This window comes from Natrix helvetica, assembly GCF_964273705.1.
Source record: "Natrix helvetica genome assembly, chromosome: 2".
NCBI lineage: Eukaryota > Metazoa > Chordata > Lepidosauria > Squamata > Natricidae > Natrix > Natrix helvetica.
Window position 1 is genome coordinate 119,833,912 of NC_138552.1, and position 22,911 is coordinate 119,856,822.

The window sequence follows — 22,911 nt, forward strand, 5'->3', positions numbered from 1 at the left end:
TAAAGAATGGTTAAACAGTAGAATAGTTTACTAGAATAGCAGTAGATTGCTGTAGATTTCAAACAAGGTCAGCTATCTGTCAGGGATACTGAAAAAGTTTCTTATCCTGATTAAGGGTCTAAATCAAATGATTTATAAGAATTTAATCTAATATGCAAGAATGTGATTACATATTCTACAACAGAATCTTGATTTTGATTGATATGATACAATGTGAAAATGGTGTAGACTGAAAATTATTTTATAATTAGTGAAATGAAGAATTTTATGTGAGAAAGAACTCCAGAGAGGCACACAATGTTCAGATTCTGGAATCATTTCCCATATTTTTAAAATATTTTCAAGAGAGGATCTTATATTTAATATTAAATATTCTATTTTGATGGTTTTGATTTTGGATGAGGATATACACCATTCTTCAGCTACTGTAAATGGTCCCAATAATGATATATAATAAAGCTTAATAAGATATGATTGAACTCATACAAAATCAGATAACAATTTGTTACTTTTGACAAAACACGTCAACAAAGTAACTATGATCTGTTTTCAAATCCATTAAACAAGAACTGAAGAAGAAAAAAAGAATCAAGAACTAAAATTTATTCACTTTTTTCAAATTTCTCACATATTTTATAAATACAGATCTGTAACAAGAAATACCTTTTAAAAGTGGAAACTAATGGAACTCACAGAATGAAAGCATACTCCTACATTTAATTTGAATCCAAAAAATGTTATTTGATTTCCTAATCGTCTAAACCAGTGGATGGCAAACCTTTTAGGCACTGAGTGCCCAAACTGGAAGGCACGCATGTGTGCAGGTGCCTGCACGTGTGCGTAGCAGAAACCAGAACAACAGCTGCCCAGCGGGAGGTAGGGCATCCCAACACCGGCAGCTCTGCAAAGACCCACGATCTTTTTCTTCCGTGAGCTTCAGTTTCATCATTTGCAGGGAAACTTCTGTTTCCTTGCAAATGATGGCGGGAAACGCCATGGAGAAACATGGTGGAGCTGAGCTTGGGCGACAGCACACGTGCCCACAGCAAAATAAGATTCAAAGAAAAGAAAATCACATTATAGTTTTGTTGGTGCCACATAATCTATTTTTTATATTTGTGTGAGAAAGGAGAGAGCTCTTTACCATGTGCAAAATTAAATAATAGGCAAAGAATTGGGAATGAATGAAGCATCTTTAAAATGTGTCAATAATCCTCAGCACATAAAAAAGAACTCTAAATCTAAGACATACTTAAGATTTTGAATATAAGACATCACTATGTGCAAACACAAATAATAAATCCGAAGTATTAGAATTTCTGTATGGAAAATTCCATTATTTTTACCTTGTCAGTTCCTGATATCACTTCAAAAAAACTAAGTTGGTTCCTTGTTTGTCTCATGTAACGCTCTTTTTCTGGACACATATCTGGGCATGTGCCAACAAAGGTTTTAGCTTTGCCAAGATGCATTTGTTTTACTCGAGCTAAATAGATAAGGTATAGAGAATTCATTTCACTAGAAGTACACATGCAAAGAGAGTATCAATATTTACAATGATGAAAACAATAGGATTATGCCCAGATATAAGTAGTTCTTGACTTACAACTAAAATCGGGACCAGAAATCCAGTCATAAGTCATTGTGTTGTATAACGAGGCAACCACATGACCAGATTCATTTTTCAAACATTTTTCATGGTGGTCATTAAGCAAAGCATAATGGTTGTTAAGCAAATCATGCAATTGTTAAGAGAATCATAAGGTTGTTGAGCAAAACCATTCTTCCAAATGGGTGGTTTTGGCATTAAACCTAAAACATCATAAATCATGGTCATGTGATCATGAGACACTGCAACCAGTCATAAATGTGAGCTTGTTGCCAAGTACCCAAAGTGTGCATGCCCATGGGCGGGGTGCAGTATTTTACAATGACCAAAAGTGCTTTAAAAGGCATAAAGCACCCAATTTCAAGGCTGTCATAATTTTGAATGGTTATAAAAACAAGCTGTTGTAAAACAAGACTCTCACTTGATACACCCAACACCTGAAACCCTTATAAGAGGAAGACTACTGACACTGATATCCCCTAAACTCCGCTGAAGATGTTACCTAGCCTGGTAATGAAATATTTGGAAACCAACCCACAAGCTCTGAGAACAAACCTTCACCCTCAAACTCTTGTTAAGTCAATTAAGTCTGTGGTGCATGGTGCCACCTCCTCTGCCTTATATATACAAAGTGATATAAACATAAATGTTTTCCAAAAATAAACTTGCTACATTTTCATGGGAAAATGTCCATGTTTAAAAATGCTTCATAAAATGAATTGATAACATATCCGTAAGATTTACAATTAGTAAAATGGAAATTTTTAAATTTCAGCAACTTTTTTTAATTATTCTAGATTTATTCTGTTCATCTATAAGAAAATTGTATTGCAATTATCAGTGATGTCCCACAATAGATATTTATAAAGCTAAGGAAGGTACCAGCAGTTCTATGTATCTGTCACATGTTATATGTGCATTATTGATTTTCCCCCTAGGAATTATAAATGTATATATTGATCTTTGGCTGTCCAGGGGATACTGTCTTGTTCAAGTGGTAATCAGGATGTAGAAGAACAGTCATGCTCAAACCTAGGAAGACTTAGTGGATATGGGTATCTTGCAGTCTATCCCACCATCCTGACTATTGACTGGACCACTGAAAGTTATCCAAAAGCTGCATCTCCACAATGCAGCAGCCTATTTACTGATGGATGAAGACTACTATTCACACAAAATACTGATGCAGAAGGCTTTATACTGGTTACCAATAGGTTTCCAGGTCCACTTCAAAATGCTGGTTTTGATCTTTAAAACACTACACTGTTTGACACTCAGATATCTAGCAAACAACCTTTTTAAAGTAGATTCTGCCCATTCAGTGAGTATGTTGTAGAAATAGATGCTTAAGGTTCTTTCTCACTATGAGATACACAATTTCTTTCGCAAGAAACTCCTGCTTTTCATCATTGGGACCTATATTATGGATATCCTATTGGAAATCAAGATGACTTCATCACTGACTTTTAAGAGAGACTTAAAAACAGAGCTGTTTGAAAGATCATTTATTTAACCCTGCCATCAACACACTTGTTATTTTTTTGCTACAGTAACTTAAGATATGATTTGAAGCTTTAAAGGTTATTATTTCTGTATTATTCATCTATTACTGTTATATTTATTTTGGTTTATTGTTATCTGTCAATTTTTGCATTTCATAACATGCAGTACAGAACCATTAGTTGTAGTCCCCCTTAGGCATATAATCAGCAGGGTGATCTTGAGCAGTCACCTTCTTCCAGCCCTAGGAAGCAGGCAAACCACTTTTGAAAAACCTGCCAAGAAAACTGCAGAACTTGTTTACAGGTAATACCTGGAAATTGCATATGACTGAACAACAACAGCAAAAAGACTGAAATAAAACTAACCGGATCTGATTTTTGTTTATTGTACACTACCACAACTCCAACTAGAAATTGGCAGAAATAAATATAAAATAAAATACTATGGGGAAAATACAGGAAGTATTACAATTCTACATTCCTGAATACTATAGTATTGATATAAATAATAATATTCTCATTGCTGTGTTACAATAATTATATGGCTTCATGACTTCACAAATCCTCTCACCCAATTTATATTTCAAGTATCATTATCACAGCACAACTCTTACCTTGACGCATAATTTTATCTCTCTGATCTAAAAGTCGGTACTTATCCTCAGAGGTTTCTGCTACCATTCCTATAAGACTGTTAAAGGAAGAGGGTGACACTTCTGCATTCTCTGAGCCCTGACCTTCAGATCCACAATCAAAGGCATATGGCTCAAATTGCAAAGACTTTTTAAGGCCAGATTTCTTAGCTGGAGAACTATAAGAAACAAGACATAAAGAAAGTAATATTTATTTACCTAGTGCCCAAGAACACATGACCTTTTTTATGTCAACAATACAGTCTCTGATTGTGTGTATGTGTGTATGTATGTAGAGTATATGGATTACCTGGTGAAGGAATAGCTTTGTTTCTTTTGTATTCCTTGGATATGGCTGTCTGCTTGTAATGATGTGAATTAACCACAGTCTGTAATAATATAACTAAATCATGCTAGTTACTTCACAAAAACATATTACTCATGAAAAGATATTACCATTCATCAAGACTAGAAAGTCTAAAAATGAATGTACAGATAAGTCCTCAACTTACAACCACAATTGAGCCCCAACTTTTTATTGTTTAGTGAGACATTTGTTAAGTGAGTTTTACCCCATTTTACAACTTTTCTTGTCACAGTTGTTAGTGAATCACTTCAGTTGTTAAGATAGTAACACAATTGTTAACTGAATCTGGCTTCTCCATTAACTTTCCTTATCAGAAGATTGCAAAAGGTGATCACGTGACCTCAGGACACTGCAACCGTCATGAGTCAGGTGCCAAGGATCTGGATTTTGTTCATGTGACCATGGGGATACCGCAACAGTTGTAAGTGTGAAAAATGGTCATAAGTCACTTTTTTCACTGCCTTTGTAACTTTGAATGGTCACTAAGCGAACTGTTGTAAGTCAAGGACTACCTATAATGTCAAATTCATCTGTAAAATAGTGTGGGAGTTACCATTCAAAATGACTGAAGAATATTAGGTTGCCTATGACTGGTCAATTTCCATCTTCCATTTTCCCCAACATACCTATAGGATTTCAGCTTTCATAATTTCCAGTTAGCATTTAGCATGCTGCTTGTGAGATCATGGGAGTTAATGCAGAATACCTAGCAGGTTTCAGATTCAATACATAATCCCCATCCACCATATGCTTCTTTAATAATACAGAATAGTGAAGGGATTCACCTAGTGTCCATCTCACTTCTGGTGCTATTATGTACACAAAAGGATTAAGGCCACTTCATTTGGAACAGCCCATGCTAATTACTCATAGCAAATTTAATTATTACAGTGCTTAGCCAGCAAATAAGCAATTACAGCAATATTAGCCATAGCATTATTTCCAGTGGCTTTGGAAAGCCCTGTGTTCTTTTGATAGTTATAGAAAGAAACATGGGCCAGAATTTACATTCATTATCTATATATTTTCTATAAAAGAGAATATATGTACCATAGCTAAGAACTGAATTGTGAAATCCTTGATATTGTTTGCTTCCAGATGTTTCATTATGCAATTAGGTAATATCACCAATGCAAGTTAAAGACCGTTGGCTTACCTGAACGGTCGTTCTCTGGGCGCTGCGGGAGAGTCCAAGCATGGGTTAACACAGCCTAACTGCCCTAGGACTGACTGAGTTTTTTCCTTGACCACGCCCCCTTTGCCTCTGGCAGGTCAGTTTTAAAAACGAAAATTTCAATAGGACGCCCTCAACCAGTTCCTGTAAGGCCTTAGTTCTGGTTTCTCAAACCCTGGGCGGGGTTGGACTCTCCCGCAGCGCCCAGAGAACGACCGTTCAGGTAAGCCAACGGTCTTTCTCCTGTGCGCTGCTTGGAGAGTCCAAGCATGGGACATACCCAAGCTATTGTGTCCCAGGGCGGGTCGAGTCAGTGTCCTTCGTAGCCTCCACAACTCTTTGTAATATACGTCTTCCGAAGGAGGCTTCTGCAGAGGCAAAGGTGTCAATTTTATAGTTCTTGATGAACGCCGTGGGCGAGGCCCACATGGCCGCTCTGCAAATGTCTATAATAGACGCCTGGGTCGCCCATGCAGCTGAAGTTGCAGCGCTCCTAGTTGAGTGCGCCGTTACTCTGCGTGGTGCAGTTCTGCCTTGCGCTTCATAGGCAAGCTTGATGCAAGCCCTCAGCCAGCGTCCGATTGTGTGGGACGAAACCTTGCGACCAAGGGACCCAGGGTGAAAGGAAACAAAAAGGGATTCAGAACGCCGAAACTCCTTTGATCGTTTAATGTAAATTTTGACTGTCCTTCGTACATCTAGTTTATGCCAGATTTTTTCCTTTTGATGCACTGGATTTGGACAAAAATTAGGAAGGATCACTTCCTGGGCTCTATGGAATTGAGTATTCATCTTAGGTATAAAGGATGGATCAAGTCTCAATATGATTCTGTCATTATGAATAATGCAAAGGTCCTCCCTCACAGATAGCGCAGCCAATTCAGATATTCTGCGAGCCGATGTTATAGCTATGAGGAAGGCCGTCTTAATAGTCAGATGATGGAGGCTTGCCTTCCTGAGAGGTTCGAAGGGAGCCCCCGTCAAAGCCTTCAAGACATATGGTAAATCCCAGGAGGGATATCGATGAACCACCTGAGGGGAGATGTTCATCACCCCCTTGAGGAAGCTCTTTACTTGTGGGTGTTGACTCAGGGATCGAGAGGATTTACAGGTAAGAATGGTGGATAGAGCCGCCACCTGCCTCTTGAGCGTGTTGGGCGCGAGGCCCCTGTCCAAACCCTCTTGGAGAAATTCCAGCAAATTTGGCACTGAAGCCGAAGTGTCCTGCACACCCTTCTCCTGACACCAAGAAGAAAAGGCGTTCCACGTGTATTCGTATATTCTAGTGGTGGAAGGTCTCCTGGACGCTTGAATAGTTTTGATGACCTTGTCTGAGAACCTCTGTTTCCTCAGGAGTTCCCCCTCAAGCGCCAGACGGCTAGTTGTAGCCACTGGGGATCTGGATGCTTGATGTGACCTTGGCTGAGGGAGATCTGCTCCTGCGGAATCCTCCACGGCCTCTGGATGGAGAGGCTGACAAGGTCCGCGTACCAGGACCTCCTGGGCCAGTGAGGAGCCACTAGGATTAGTTCGGCCCTTTCTGAAAGTAATTTGGCCACTACTTGAGGTATGAGAGGAAGCGGCGGAAACGCGTACAGGAGTCCTGAGGGCCAAGTGCTCCTCAGCGCGTCCGTCCCCTCCGCTAAGGGCGAGTGGTATCGAGTGAAGAAGCGGGGCAGATGTGTGTTGGTGTTGGTTGCAAACAGGTCTACTTGCGGTTTGCCGAACTTCTCCACGATCTGAGAGAAGATGTCCGGATGCAGCCGCCATTCTGAGTGGTCTATCGTCTGCCGACTCAGCCAATCCGCCTCTTGGTTGCTCATCCCCGATATGTGGTCCGCTGTTATGGACGCCAGATGTCGCTCCGCCCATCTGCCCAACAGTTCCGCCTCCTGCATGAGATTTTTGGAGTGCGTGCCTCCCTGCCTGTTGATGTGGGCCTTTGTGGCAACATTGTCTGTTAACAACAGTACATGATGACCCACAATCTGAGATGCAAAATGACGTAGAGCGAGACGGGCGGCCCTCAGTTCTAGCCAGTTTATGCTGTGGGCCGCCTCCCTCTGTGTCCATTTGCCCTGCGCAAGATGTCCCTGGCAGTGCGCTCCCCATCCCTGTAGGCTGGCATCTGTTGTTACAACCAGCCTTTCGGGCTCCTTGAAGAGGCACCCCTTCCTGACCGCCGCTGTGCTCCACCAACTCAAGGAGCGAAGTACTTTTGGCGTTAGTTTCACGCGCCGTAGCGAGTTGCTGTCCCTTGACCTCTGCATTGGCAGAAGGAACCATTGCAGCTCCCTTGCGTGAAGCCGTGCCCAGGGAACTACCTTTAGGCAGGAGATCATGATGCCCAGGAGCTGGGATAATTGTAAAATCGGCACTGACCTGGGACTTTTGCATAGACGAAGTTTGCTCTGAAGGTTCGCCATCCTGTCTGGAGACAGAAATACCTGGCAGGAGACGGAGTCGATTATGGTGCCGAGATGTTGGATTCGGGTGGTCGGTTCTAGGTGACTCTTCTGTAGGTTCACTGAAAACCCGTGATGTTGTAGGGTGCGTATGGTCACCTGAACGTCCCTTCGGGCCTGTTTCTGGTTGGAAGAATGAATTATTATGTCGTCTAGATAACACTCTAGCCAAATTGGTCGATTTCGGAGGTGGGCCGCCACCACTGCCAAGATCTTGGTGAAGGTCCTGGGGGCAGACGAGAGGCCGAATGGCAGGGCCCTGTATTGATAGTGCCTCCCGTCGTAGTGGAACCTCAGGAACCTTCTGTGGGCAGGGTGAATGGGGACATGGAGGTAAGCTTCCTTCAAATCTATTGATGTGAGGAGATCCCCCTGTCGAGTGCAAGCCAGGATGGAGTGGAGGGACTGCATCTTGAACCTTTTGTATGCCAGATGCTGATTTAGGCACTTTAGATCCAAGATGGCCCTCCACCCCCCTGAGTTCTTTGGGACTAGAAAGAGGATGGAATAATATCGTTTTTCCTGTTCCTTGGGAACGGGTTCTATGGCCCTGATTTCGAGCAGATGGAGGATCTCCTTCTGCATGAGCTCTTTCTTTTGGGGATTCTTGGGGGTGGGACAACGAATAAATTTTTGTTGAGGGAAGGATAGAAATTCCAGCACTAGGCCCCTCCTGATCGTGTTGAGGACCCAAGTGTCTGATGTTATCTCCTCCCACCTGTCGGCGTATATCTGGAGCCGACCCCCTATGGGAGGATCCCTGTGATGGTCACTTCCCCCTACGAAACTGTCGGGAATTGGATCCCCCACGAAATGGCTTCCGAAAGGAATGCTGTTGTTGCTGCCTTCCTCTGGACCCGTAATTTGTTCTGTCCTGCCCCCTGTCTCCTGTCTGGGGAAATGGTCTCTGATAAGAAGAATTAGAGCCGGAAGCTTGAGAGTTATCCTGCGCTCTAAAGGGCTGTCTCCTGAATGAACCTGAACCTTTACGTTCAGATTTCTTCAGGGTGGCCGAGAGAATTTTACGTTTGTCCTTAGTTTCAATGACAAACTTCTCCAGGGCCTCCCCGAAGAGTTGCCCTCCCTTAAATGGGGCGGAAGCAAGCTTCCATTTGGCCTTCATATCAGCCTGCCAGTGGTGAAGCCACAACAGGCGACGTGATGTCACATTGGATGCCAAAGCCCTAGATGCGAATTTTGCCGCATTAAGGGAGGCATCCGCTGAGTACTCTACGGCGGTTATTATCTTATTGATGTCATGCCGCCATCTAGAACCCGCTAAGGGAGGTTTGGACCTGAGTTGTCGTAGCCAAAGAAGAGAAGCCCTGGTGAAGAATGATGCCGAGGTGGATGCTCTAATGGCCCAGGCAGCCGCCTGGTGCGTCTTGTGGCACGCCTTCTCTGAACGTTTGTCCTCGGCCTTGAGCCCTTCGAGTAAATCTGCTGGAAGATTAGAAGTAGAAGTTAGAGAGACCACTGGGGCATCCACCTCAGGCAACTTCAGCACCTCATCCATTTTGTCTGCTACAGCGTAAAGGGATTTGTCCCCCCCGCTGGGATTGGTCAGGATACCAGGTTGGACCCACTGCCTTTGGACTACGTCCAGGAATAAGTCCGGAACGGGAATCAGTTCCTGGGTTGGGGAGGGTTCCTGGAATAAACCTTCCTTATGATCCTTAGTGGGAGGGGGGGTGGTCGAGGCACTCTTGGGAGTGGGACCAAGTTCAGTGGCTGCTATGGCCTTGTGAAGGATGGATTTAAACAGGGATGGTTTGAATAACCCTGTAAAGGCCGGTTTATCAGGAGGAAGATCCTCATCCTCCGATAATTCGAAATCCTCTATTTCCCCCTCCTCTAATCCTGTGTCCTCCGTGGCAATAGAGGTGCCAGGCGAAGCAGGGGCATGGTCTCCTACAGGGGCAGGGGTTGCCCTGGCTTTAGGAGTGGTAGAAGAACCAGTCTCTTTCTGTTTGAGACCATCAGCTATTCCTTGGGAGATGGCCTTAGTTATGATCTCCTTCATCTCAGCTGATAATGCGGGACCCTTGTCCTCTCTTGGGCGTCCTCTGGAGCCCTTGGAGGTTCTCCTTTCCTCCCTCTGAAATATATCCTGATATGGTTCCAATTCCTCCCTAACAGAAGAACTGGGAGAGTCTGGGTAGCCCCAGGAGGCATCTGGGGAGGAGTCCCTTGAAATCCCCCCAGTTGATGGAGGTGATCCATCCTGGTGGGGAGAGTCCTGATCCTGAACCTTCCCTTGGGGAGAATGAGGCCTTGCCCATGCCTCCTCTTGATCTGGGGACCTGCTGGCTTTTTGGGCCTGTGAGGTATGGCCTCTACGGGTTCCCTCCTTACTGGTGGGTAAGTCCCCTGAGGCTCGGGAAGGGGATCTATTGGGATTGCCTCTCCCTCCCTTGTTTCCTTTGGGGGGGGGGCTCCGCTCTGGGCCTCTTGGAAGAAGGCCCAGCCTGCACCTCCAAACCTTCGTCTGCCATTGTTGTTCAGGAGTCACAGGAAGGATGGATGGGTCTGGAGGGCACCGCTGGGACGAGCCAGACGGCCACGAAACGTCCGCGGTTGCTGTAATAGGCAAGGGAAGCCAGCCGGCGAAATCCCTGCCTTGGAATGCTAGACGGCTGTTTTCGAGACGTTCGGCCTTGCCGGAGCCCCGGACAAGGCCTCTCAGTCGCTAAGCGTTGCTGCTGCTGCTGCTACTGACGAGGTCTGACTGCGAGGTCTGTAACTGCTGCCGTTTGAATCTTGAGGCAATTTGGTGCTCTAAAATGGCCGCCGCTGCGCGCGCAGCCTCAGTAACCAAGGCGACCCTCTCCGAAGTGGAGAAAAGGGCGCGAAAGGTTTAAAATGGCCGCCGCTGTTGCCGGGCAGAATTTGGAAGCCGTTAGGACGCTGAAAGGGTCCGAAAAAGGCTTCCGCGGCTTAATAGAAGAGATCTGCCAGCGCCAAACAGCTGGTTGTCTCTCGTAGCGATTCCGCTTGCCGGCTGGAGCCGGACAAGCCTCAAGCCTACCTCGCTTGGCTTACAAGCAGCCGATGATGAATATCAGACCTCCTGAGCTGTCAAGAAATGCTTTAGCTGATGTCAAAATGAAATGGTCAAGAATTCTTTTAATGCTGATGTGGGGAGTCCAAGCAAAAGGAGTTTTAAAACTGAAGAACTCCCCTGCAACAGTCCTATCGGGCGGACTGAGTTTTTAAAACTGACCTGCCAGAGGCAAAGGGGGCGTGGTCAAGGAAAAAACTCAGTCAGTCCTAGGGCAGTTAGGCTGTGTTAACCCATGCTTGGACTCTCCAAGCAGCACACAGGAGAAGTGGGGGATTTACTCATTTATATACAGTAATTTTGCCATGCAAGTGTTGGATGTTGCTTATGGATGTTGTCGCTGGAGAAAATACAATAGGTCCTATTCTTTTTGTTCTCTTCTTAGCTTTTATATTGTGTCTTTTGAATTATATAGATATTTAGTTGGGTAATGAAATTTCTCCAAACAATTAACCAAGCTCAGAGAGATACATATATTCTCTTCTATTGGAAATATATAATGTACATTCTTGCCTATAGTTTATGCTTCTTTCATTGCTTCTGTTTGTCTTTTACCCGTTTTGCCAGTTAATTATTAGTTAGCTGGTATTTAATATATGAATAAGCAAACATCAACTATATTTCACTGAATAATATACCGTATTTTTCGGAGTATAAGACGAATCTTTTTGCCTCAAAAAAAAAGGCTGAAAATCTGGGTGCGTCTTATACACTGAATACAACATTTTTTTGCCTCTCAAAGCTCTCTTCACCAAAATGGCCGTGCATATCCTTATGGAGGCTTTCTGAGAGCTCCTGGGGGCTGAGGAGGGCGGAAATAAGCAAAAAATGGGCCATTCCCCCCCCCCCCGTAGCACTCTATAAGCTTCCATAAGGCTATGCATGCAATTTTTTTGACAAAAAAACGAGCCCATTTTCGCAAAAAACAGACCGTTTTTTGCTCGTTTTTGGGCTCCCCACCCCACTAGGAGCACTCTGCAAGCCCCACCCCCACCCCGGCTACTTATGCCTTTTTTTGAAAAAAAAATGGGCCCGTTTGCGTGAAAAACAGGCCATTTTTGGGAGGTTTGCAGAGTGCAAAAACTTTTTTTCCCCTTTTGGAAAGCTTTAACTGATTGATGAGAATTACGTGGATCAAATGCTGTGCCAGCAGAAACACCTACCTATCTATTGTATTTCTCTCTATCTCTATTTCTCTCTCTCTATCGCTCTACCTACCTACCTACCTACCTACACACTCACTCTCTCTCCCTACCTACCTACTCTCTCTCTATCCCTACCTATCTACTGTATTTCTCTCTCTCTATTGCTCTCTCTCTCTCTATCCCTCTACTTACCAACCTACCTACTCTCTCTCTTTCTCCCTATCTACTGTATTTCTCTCTTTATCTCTATCTATCCCTCTACCTACCTACCTATCTATACACACTCTCTATTTCTATTTCTCTCTCTCCTTTATCTACCTACCTACCTAACTACTCTCTCTCTCTCTCTCCCTCTCCCTCCCTCCCTACTGTATTTGTCTCTCTTTCTCTCCCTCTCTATCCCTTTATCTACCTACCTACTTTTGTTTTTAATTTGCCTCTTCAAAACATTGGTGCGTCTTTTACTCCCATGCGTTTTATACTCCGAAAATATGGTATGTGCTTGCTTTGATCTAGATGTAAGGATTAACTGAGAGTGTACTGGGTACCAACTAACAGGAAATTACTGCTATAACCTCTTAAGACATAATGATGGAAGCTAGTGTGGTAGGAATCCCCAATTCATTTATGAGGGACAGTTCACAAAAATATACTATCCAAATAATATGGAGATTCAAACTAGAAAATATGCTTAGTGAAATAGGATGACAATCTTACTGTATGCTTAGTGAAATAGGATGACAATCTTACTGTCAGCCTCTGTTTTGGTTACTTGCTTACGGCTGCTCTGCTCTGCTCGCTTACTATCGGCTGCCATAGGAACAGGGGGGCATGGTATTGGGGATGGGAATTATATTGTAATGGAGGAGTCTTGTTCTCACCATCTTCTGCGCATGCTGGTGGCTGATGTTTGGACTTGATCAAGGCCAACCGTCTCACATACCAACTTGATGAAGCTGTTTGAAGATGCACCCCACATGACACCTTAGGGAGTTGCAGATTGGACACTGGGTTGGGGAATTGGGGGGAGGGTGCTGGGTAAACGTTTGATATGTATATGTTCCCGCCTTTCTGGCTCAGATCTTGCTTTCCTTTTAGCTGCTTTCACTTCATATCTAGTAAAAGTACTTTATCTCTATTAACATGGAGTTGAGGTTTTTCTTTCTTGGATATTGAAGGAGGCATGCCTGACACTTATCTAGCATAGCACAAGTTTTTCTTTTCAAATTAATTATATATCTTTTTTTTAGAAGTGATTAACCAATTTATATCTTCTTCATCACAAGAACAGCAAATCATAAAAAGTAAGAAATATCTTCTCTGTATATTTGACTGAATAATTGTAATGGCAACTGCCTTAGAAGTTGTAATTGTAGGTGGAAGGAGGAGCCAGGTCGCAATGACACAACGTGCAGTCTCCACACTCCAAGACTGCCGTTGACACTTTTGCCGCTGGATGGTCCAGCTGGACCTAAACTGTCCCGTAGAGACGGTGATCAGGAAGACAAAGCCTTGCTGGTCTCAGGGACATTGCAAAGCCCCTGATTGACCTAAGGGAAGTTCTTCAAGCCGGCGGTAAACAGGCAGTCCCCAGGCTGATGAAGTCAGGACGCTCCAGAAGGAAGAAGTGAAAAGAGAAAGTGAGTCCATCTGGTGAGACTTTTTTTCTATTTTTGGAAAAACTGCCCAAAGAAAACTAAAAAAAAAAAAGCCAAATTAGATCCTCAAGCAAGAATTAAGGTGAGAAATTAATTAATATTGGATTGCATTGGAAAGCCTTTTTTCTTTGTAACCATATTTTGTGGATTGAAATGCTCGTAACGTTGATTGTTACTTCTCTCAAAGTGAATGGATCAACCTTTTTTTTCTTCTGCTCTTTGTTACTTTATTTTTTGATTTCTGGACTAAAACCTTCCTTTTTGTTTTTAACAATTCTTCTTAGTACTTGTTATTAAATTTTATTAAAGAATTTTATTTCATTTAAGCCTGAGATAGTGAAAGTGGAAAGTAACAACATAGCCACTCGGAAGTTGGAAGAAGGAGTTTTTGAAACAATGTATCTCTCATTTTTTCTCTTTGTTTGCACTGACTTTGTAGCAGAAGGGTTTGTAAATTGTTTATACAAACTGATAAAGAGCCAAGGGCACGAATTGTTTTTGCAGGTGCCTGTGAGAACTATTTTGGCAGGGGAGAGAAAGGGGGAAAACAAAACAAAATAGAACCCTTCTCTTTTGAAGAGCACAAACAACAAACTTGTGCTTAAATCAACCTAAAATTAAAAAATAAAAGAGGCTTGGAAGACTAGAGTGGCAGTGACTATTAGTTTTTCTTTTCTTTTCTTTCTTCTTTTTCGGAAACATGAATCAATATTCTGAAGAGGAAATTTCAAAATATTTTGGCTGGAATTCAAAATTTATTGGAAGGATACGGGAGAATTGAAAAGAAGTTGGAAAAACTAGTATTTCTCACATCAAAAGATGAAGGGGCTGGAGCCCCAAAAATTAAAGGGGAGAATGAAGATATAGAAGATAAAGGCAAGACAACTGATGAATTTATTACTGGAGCAAATGTGGGTGAAAGTGGAATGAAGGGAACACGGAAGAGGGATTTCGACGAATTGGATCTCTATCCCAGATTTCAAGATACAGAAGAGGAAAAAAGGGTAATGATGATGGATTTAAGAAGAGAAACTCTTTCAGAAATACAATTGATAAACCAAAAACAAGCTAATCTTAAAAATAATTGGAGGGCAACGAGATTACCTGAGAGATCCTTTAAGCCAGCGATGGCGAACCTTTTTTGGCTCGCGTGCCACAAGTGGGGGGAGCGCAGGGGGGTCATGTGCTGGCATGCCGCACCCATAATGCAATGCGCAACCCTCCCATTTTTACATGCTTTTTTCGCCCTCCCCAGGTTCCAGAGGCTTTATAGGAGCCTGGGGAGGGCGAAAAGAGCCTCCCCTGCCCCCCCGGAGGTTCCCTGAAGCCTTCGGAATGCTTAAAATGACCCTCTGAGCAAACCAGAAGTGACATTTGTCAGCGCCTCGTGTGCCCTAACAAATGGCTCCGCGTGCCACCTGTGGCATGCGTGCCATAGGTTCGCCATCACTGCTTTAAGCAATCAAGTGTGGAGAGAAATCTATAGGAGCCTTATAAAGGAGATAAAAAGAAGACTGACACCACAATTGGCAAGAGAGAAAAGACTGTTTTGTTATTGGAAAGATAACAAACAATGAAAGTTCTTCATAAAAAATTAATTAATCTTGGTTGAGCAATAAGTAGGAATTTAGTAATTTTTAGATTGTTTTAGATTGTTATTAAATGTTTATTCATTAACAATTAAATAACTATAATTAACAATAATGGAATGATAATGGATAGAACTTAATGATATATACTATGTATTGTTAAACTAGTAAAAGAAATTTGGATATAGATTGCAAATTGTGACCTGGGAAAAAGACCTATAAATTTTACCAACAAACTTCTATTTAGGTTTTGTCATAAAGGTGTAATGTTTTATTTGGGGGGGGGGGTGTGTGTGATGAGAGGAGTTGGGATATAAAGAGTAAATGACTTTTAGCTAATTATAATAACAACAAGGAAATGTTAATGGATATTGTTTAATAATATATACATGCTCTGGTATTTGTAAAAGCAACTTGGATATAATATTCTAAACAGCGGGGGGGGAGCTTAGAAACTTTATTAACTGATTTTTACTTAGAATATGTCATAAAAGTGTAATGTTATTGGAGGATTTTTGAAATAGCTAACAAATGCCATTATGTGGTTGTGTTTTTAAGTATGAATAAGTTCAGGCAGAAGCACGTTCAAATAATTGTAGTCAAATGAGAACTGTGATATATTGATGGCAAGATACAGTATATAAAGATTTTTGATTTAAAGTGTATAATCTATTATGAACTACAAGTAATGACTATGGAAGAAATGCACGAAAGTTATTTGTAACTAATCGACATGCTTTCTACAAGATGTATTGAAGGATGATTCTTTTTTTGTGTTTTTGTGTAATTAAAATAAAAAAAATCTTTATAAAAAAAAGAAGTTGTAATTGTAAACATTTCCTTAAATATAATTATCCAAGTTTTTGAGAATATATTGTAACTGAAACAAAAATTGGTTTCTTTCACAATTAGCTTGGCATTAGCCTTCCTAGTTTTCAATTGACCACAAATATCTTATCATAAAACAATCCCTCTCAGTGGCAGTTCTATTCAATCCTACCAAGCCTACAGCAAGATCAAAATGAATATGACAATATGATATAAAGGCATAATACAGATAGTCCACAGAACTACCCTTCTAAATGTTAAGTTATAACATAATTTACTAAATTTATAAAGTGTCTAGTAATTTTATTTCACAAAGACTATTGTGAAATGCATACCTCTTGTTTGACAGATTCCCACTTCCAGTGGGGCGGATTAAGGATTTAGAAACTATAGAAGACTGATGACTCAGTTGTTCATTGCTTTGCCTCCCATCACCTTCATCTAGCTTCTCCTCTTTAGGTGAATAGTCTTTCTTATTGGGACCTTTCCACATTGAGAACACAAAAAATTAACATATATTACTACTTAACACTGTACAAATATACAACAATTCAATATAATGTTTAAATATTTCATAGAATCTATCCCATAATGACAGAAATAAATATATAAAAGCAGACATATGAAGGTGAAAATAGATGGTATGTTCCCTTTTTTTCTCTTTTGTACAGACACATTTCAGTGGATTCATTGGACAATGAAAATTGTGCTTCCTGCACACTTTTGGGTGTATCATATAGATTTTTGTCTGCTAGTCATGAAAATAACCTGTAATTTAACCTATCACATACCATAGAAATCTTCTGTTTTTACACAATAGTAATGTATACCTTTCATTACCTGTGAGTTATGCTCATATATGAAAGAAACATACAAAAACATGGAATTGTTGAAGCACATTCAGCATACCAAGTACAATTGGGATATCTGTGGAGATCCAAAAGTAGTGGCTCTGCTGTTTGGAAAGCAGTTCGGATATACCAAATACTATTGTTACATATGCAAATGGTAGTGTTGCAAGAGAGTCACATTACATTAAAAAGAAATGGCCACTCAAAAAGAATTTGGTTCCAGGAAAGAAAAACGTCGCACATGAACCACTTGTTGACCCAACAAAGATATTTTTGCCTTCACTTCACGTAAAACACTGACTGATGGAAAATTTTGTGAAAGCAATAAACAAGAACAGTGAAGGTTTTTGTTATTTGAGACATGTTTCAAGAATAACTGATGCCAAAATTAAGAAAGGCATTCTGTTGGTCCACAGATCAAATATATTAACTGTAACAAAGTGGTTTGAAGATTTGTTAGTGGGGTGGGGGTTGTCAAAGAAAATTGCCTGTAAAGTATTTAAGGTTGTCCTTGAAATTTTTTTTAGTAAACTACAAAGCATCGAACTACATTCAGCTGGGCAACAAACTTCTTATAGCATACAAAACCATGAAATGCAACATTATAAAACACTATAAAACAAAAATATTTACAATATTTGAATATCTGATCTTTAAAACAAAGTAGCTTACTTGGTTTCTTTTTATGCCAATTTGTCACTATATCTTTGTGTAAGTCTTTTGCTTTCTTTCTAGCCAAAACAGCAGATGCCTAGAGTGGGAAAAGGTTAGTTAGAAACAGTGTAGAATACAAAATGTTATATAACATTATTTAATGACAGCATCTGTTTATTATATAAGGAAGACTTTTAACAATTATTCACTTTATGTGAAACAGCATATTTCTTGTGAAAGCAAACCCTCCCATTATAACACTAGAGACAGGATTTACATGAAATATCCATCTTCTGTAATAAGATGCAGTTACAACTTGAGATGTTGCATATACATATTCAGGCACAAAATAATTCAAATTATTAGAATAGGGATATCAAAAAGTAAAGTAGTGAAAAATTGCAACCAAGAATAACTCTCATCTGACGTTATACAGTATGAACTTTCTTTCCCCTAATTTGGAGGCTGAATATATAATGTGGAATAAACCCAATACAGGAGTCCCTTTCTTGCAGTAGAACATTTTCTAGTCCTGGCAATCTCTTACAAGAATAAAAAAAAAAAAACCCAAAGATGATTTTCTTGAATTTTAAGTGAAATCTGATCTGAGGAAAAAAATAAATAAATTGTGCATCAAGTTTCTCATTCAGTGAAATGTGAAAGATAACCAGGCTTGATAAGATCCTGGAACATTTTGCTTTATCATAAGATGTTCTTGCACTCTTCTCCCCTATACAAAGACACACAAACTGCACACTAGACACAAACAAGTGCAATAACGGCAAATAATTACAATATTTTAGAAAAGACCCACTAAGATTTGTTTGTCAAAATGTAAGAACTGAGAGGGGAAACCCTTTACTAGAAGATTTCGTATATCTTCTGCCATCAGAAGCCATTGGGAAAAGTCATCATCTTTAGAAATGTCTCTTCATTCTCCCCCAGAATTCACAGTGTTGAAAATTACACCTGCCTATCAGTCCCATATTTATTAAGTTAATGAATATCTGGAGTACAAAGAAAAAAGTTGTATCTGTAGTAACCATTATTAGAGCATCTAATTACCGTTTTTTTTCAGTATAAGACGCACCGGAGTATAAGTCGCACCAAGGTTTTGAAGAGGCAATTTTTTTTAAAGAAACGTTTTTGCACTCTGTAGACTTCCCAAAAATGGCCCGTTTTTCGTGAAAAAGGGCCCGTTTTTCGTGAAAAAGGGCCCCTTTTCCCCCCAAAAAAAGTCAGGAATAGCCCTTAGAAGGCTTGTAGATTGCTCCAGGGGGGTATGAGCAAAAAAACCTCCTTTTTCGCAAAAACGGGTACATTATTTGTCACAAAAAGGGCATGGATCGCCTTTAGCAGGCTTCTAAAGTGGTCCTGGGGGCTGGGTTTTCACTCATTTCTGCCCTCCCCAGCCCCCACGAGCACTCCGCAAGGCTCCTGAAGGCTATGCATGGTCATTTTGGTGAAGGGGGTGGGGTTTCAGGAGGCAAAAAATGCTGTATTCAGTGTATAAGACGCACCCAGATTTTCGACCTCTTTTTTGAGGGAAAAAAGTGCATCTTATACTGTGAAAAATATGGTAGCACATGTACAGCCTAAATCTTGGATCAAATCCACCCTCTCTCACTCACTAGATGAGAAAATTGGTTCCTCAAGAGGGCAAATGTCTGTTTGATATGCAAATGTCTATTTGATATATGGTTTTTCTGTCTCAATTTTCTACAATAATTTACTTTTCCCAGACATTTTCCTTTTAAAAGGATACAATTTCTACTATTAAGAAAATGTCAACATGTAGACTTGGTATCATTGATTAAAAAGTTTTATGTCACAGAATTAATTATTTCAAAAAAAGTTTTTAGAAGGCTAAGCAAAATAATTATTTTATAGTCAACCTTTCCACAATACATGTATTATAAACTGCAGCTCAGAATGGCCACTGATATCCCAATAGTTTTAATGAAATTTGTGTTTAATTGAAACTTAAATAATGTAGCCAACATTAAATTACAAAATATCATAGTAGCCAACTTTAAAAGCATATGGAGTAAATTTCCCAGGAGTTAGTCTAATATATATCCTCTACAGCTATTAATCTTCTGATATTTTAAAACTCACATGATCAAGACAGCGTACAATGGCTAACTTTTTGTTACGATTGGTACGGATTTGTTGGATTTTAATAAACTTCTTGAAGTGTTTGTAAAGAACATTTCTGTCATTTAGATGATCAGGAATATTTTTACACTGGATGGCTGTCAGTTCACTTGGTGAGCATCCAAGGCTTTCTATGCTCCCAGTGCTCCGATTTCGACGCAAAGGGTTTGAGGCAGAAGAATCTGGAAGTAATTGAATAGTGATTAAAAATAAGCATGTATATTTCAAAGTCACATCTATCAAGTAAAATACAAAATGTTCTACTTATAAGCATACTGCTACTTACAATGTAATTAATTGCAACCATTTCCACTTTCATTTGATAAATTCTTGTTAAGCTCTGCTACCTACCATGTTTCAATTTTCCCTTTTCTTCTTTTCTTAGTGTCGATATTGGTTTAGCCATTGTAAAGCCAGACTGACTTCCCCCTGCCACACTTGTTGCTACCATTTCTCCAGATTCAATGGGAACACGCTCAATTTTGGATTCCTTTTTGTTGCTTTTCAGAACATCTTGTAATACTCTACCAAATAAACCTTGTGTAGGTGGACGATTCAATCTAACAGGACGCTTATTAGAAGTATGATCATTCCTCGATGGAGGTTCTAGTTCATCAGTGTCATAATCATGATGCCTTGGGGAATGCTCTTGTTCTTCTTTCCTTTTCATTCCTTTCCCAAGAGTGGGAAGTGGCTCACTTGGGATGAACAAATCTTCATGTTCCATCTTGTTAGTTGTGTTAATTTGGAAAGTATCTCTCAAAGGTAAAGATGAATTTGAAAAAGAAGAAAAACTACTACCAGGACTTGTAAATAGAGCCATAGGTCTCTTTTTATCATCTGCTATAGTCTTACTTGGTAAAGAAGTACTAAAAGAAACTGCTGAAGTACTGCTATTACTGACTGGTTTGGAGAAATTAAAGCCAGCATTACTTGAATTGCTGCTTTCTTGAGAAATGACAAAAGGGTTTAATTTTCCAGGTCCTGTGCCACTGGGAAAAGAAAATGTAAAAGAAGAAGAAACAGCAGAAGTTGGTATTTTCTCTTGTTCTGAATTAGTCCCAAAGATAGGTTTGAACACTGCATTTTCAGGACTTTTGAAACTGAAATCTGATCTCACAAAACCACCACCTGAAGAAGCTTCTCCAAGCACAGTTCCAAAAGCAGAAGTACTCTGAGAATTGCCAAGATTTGTGGGTGGTCTGAAACTAAATCCAGATTTGCTAGGAACAAGAGAAGTCATTGGTGAAGAAGTCACAAATGTTGTTGTTTGTCCATGAGAATAAGACTGTGTAAACCCTGGAAGTTGCCCAAATCCCAAGCCCTGCCCTGAAGAATTATGCAGTCCTGAATTAATAGCAAAGTCAGTAAATCCTGGACATTTTACTCCTCCACCATTCAATCCAAAGAGAGAGAGCTGATTGAACTGGAACGGTGGCTGACTTGGGAACATTCCAGTTGACATACCAGGGGATGCTTGAAAAACTCCTGAAGGCTGTACACTAAAAGGAGTGTTTGGATTCATTTTTGGTGATGTTAATATGTAAAATAGCTTTTGTCTAGGTTCCTTTGGTTTTCAACTTTTAGTCCTGCAATATATAATTTAAGTCATAAAATTAATAACCAAAAACAATCCTTTCAAGCTGAGTCTTTTTAAAAAAAGAAACACAGTACTGTATTTTAATTTATTTATTCCATTTCTATCTTACTGTAAATCCAAAGCAACTCTTGCCTTGGTTTGCAATGTTATTCGCCAACAAGAACTGAATTATCTAGGATGTACATCAAATTCATCTAAGATGCAAATACAACATAGCCACCTTATTAAAATGAGTCTTAATAATAATAATAATAATAATAATTTAATTTGTTAGCCGCTCCCTCTCCACAAGGGACTCGGGGCGGCGTACAATAAAAACATACATAAATACATATAAACATACACATACACACATACACATACATATACGTGCATGGAGGAGGTAACAATTACATATATCACAATAATAATAATAAAATTAACCATTAAAAATACCCCAAATAAAATTACAAATTTAAAAGGACTGTCAGGAGGAAAGGATAAAACTATGGTTGAGCCAGGCCAGATAATTGAAAAAGGTGGGTCTTGAGCTTTACACGGAAGGAGCGGAGATCGGAAGTAATCCTGATGTCAAGGGGGAGGTCATTCCACAGGGCTGGGCCCATCACAGAGAAGGCCCTGCTCCTGGGTGTCGCCCCCCGACACTGTTTAGCGGACGGCACCCGGAGAAGTCCCTCTCTGTGTGAGCGGATTGGTCGTAGGGATGTATGGGGCAGGATGCGATCCCGCAAGTAACTAGGTCCTGTGCCATGGAGCGCTTTGAAGATCGTAATCAAAACCTTGAAACGCACCCGGTAGACCACAGGAAGCCAGTGCAGCTCGCGCAGGAGAGGTGTTACATGGGAGTACCTAGTCCTCCCCATAATCACCCGCGCGGCCGCATTCTGGACCAACTGCAGTCTCCAAGTGCATCTCAAGGGAAGCCCCATGTAGAGAGCATTGCAGTAGTCCAGGCGAGACGTCACCAGCGCATGGGTGACTGTGCGTAAGGCATCCCGGTCCAATAAGGGGCGCAATTGGCGCACCAGGCGAACCTGGTGGAACGCCCCCCTTGCCACGGCTGTTACATGGTCATCCATGGACAGCCGGGCATCCAGGAGGACGCCCAAATTGCGCGCCCGCTCCATGGGGGCCAGTTGCTCGCCCCCGATGGCCAGAGATGGAAGTAACTGGTTGAACCGGGGAGCCGGAAGCCACAGCCACTCCGTCTTGGAGGGGTTGAGTTTGAGTCGGTTGTCACCCATCCAGACCCGTACGGCTTCCAACCACCGGGACATCATTTCGACGGCCTCGTTGGGGTGGTTCGGGGTGGAAATGTATAGCTGAGTGTCATCAGCATACAGATGGTATCCCACCCCAAAGCCACGGATGATCTCGCCCAGCGGTTTCATATATGTGTTGAACAGGAGTGGCGAGAGAACCGACCCCTGTGGCACCCCACAAGTGAGGGGGCTCAGGGTCGATCTCTGCTCTCCTGCCAACACACGTTGCATCCGGCCGGAGAGGTAGGAGCCGAACCACCGTAAAACGGTGCCCCTAACTCCCAACCCCTCCAGCCGGTGCAACAGGATACCATGGTCGATGGTATCGAAAGCCGCCGAGAGATCTAATAGGACCAG

General features: G+C 41.2%; 1 protein-coding gene across 1 annotated transcript in view; it reads right to left on the bottom strand.

The window, feature by feature from the left end:
• Window positions 1-22,911, bottom strand: part of MCM3AP (minichromosome maintenance complex component 3 associated protein) — a 146,491-nt gene that overhangs the window by 118,008 nt on the left and 5,572 nt on the right. The window contains exons 2-7 of the mRNA XM_081944009.1: window positions 20,044-21,281; window positions 19,654-19,874; window positions 17,554-17,632; window positions 16,366-16,513; window positions 3,726-3,922; window positions 1,347-1,486 (exon numbers count right to left, since the gene is read on the bottom strand). Of these exons, the coding sequence (XP_081800135.1) occupies window positions 1,347-1,486; window positions 3,726-3,922; window positions 16,366-16,513; window positions 17,554-17,632; window positions 19,654-19,874; window positions 20,044-21,217 (1,959 nt within the window). The 5' untranslated portion in view covers window positions 21,218-21,281. The remainder of the gene's footprint in view (window positions 1-1,346; window positions 1,487-3,725; window positions 3,923-16,365; window positions 16,514-17,553; window positions 17,633-19,653; window positions 19,875-20,043; window positions 21,282-22,911) is intronic.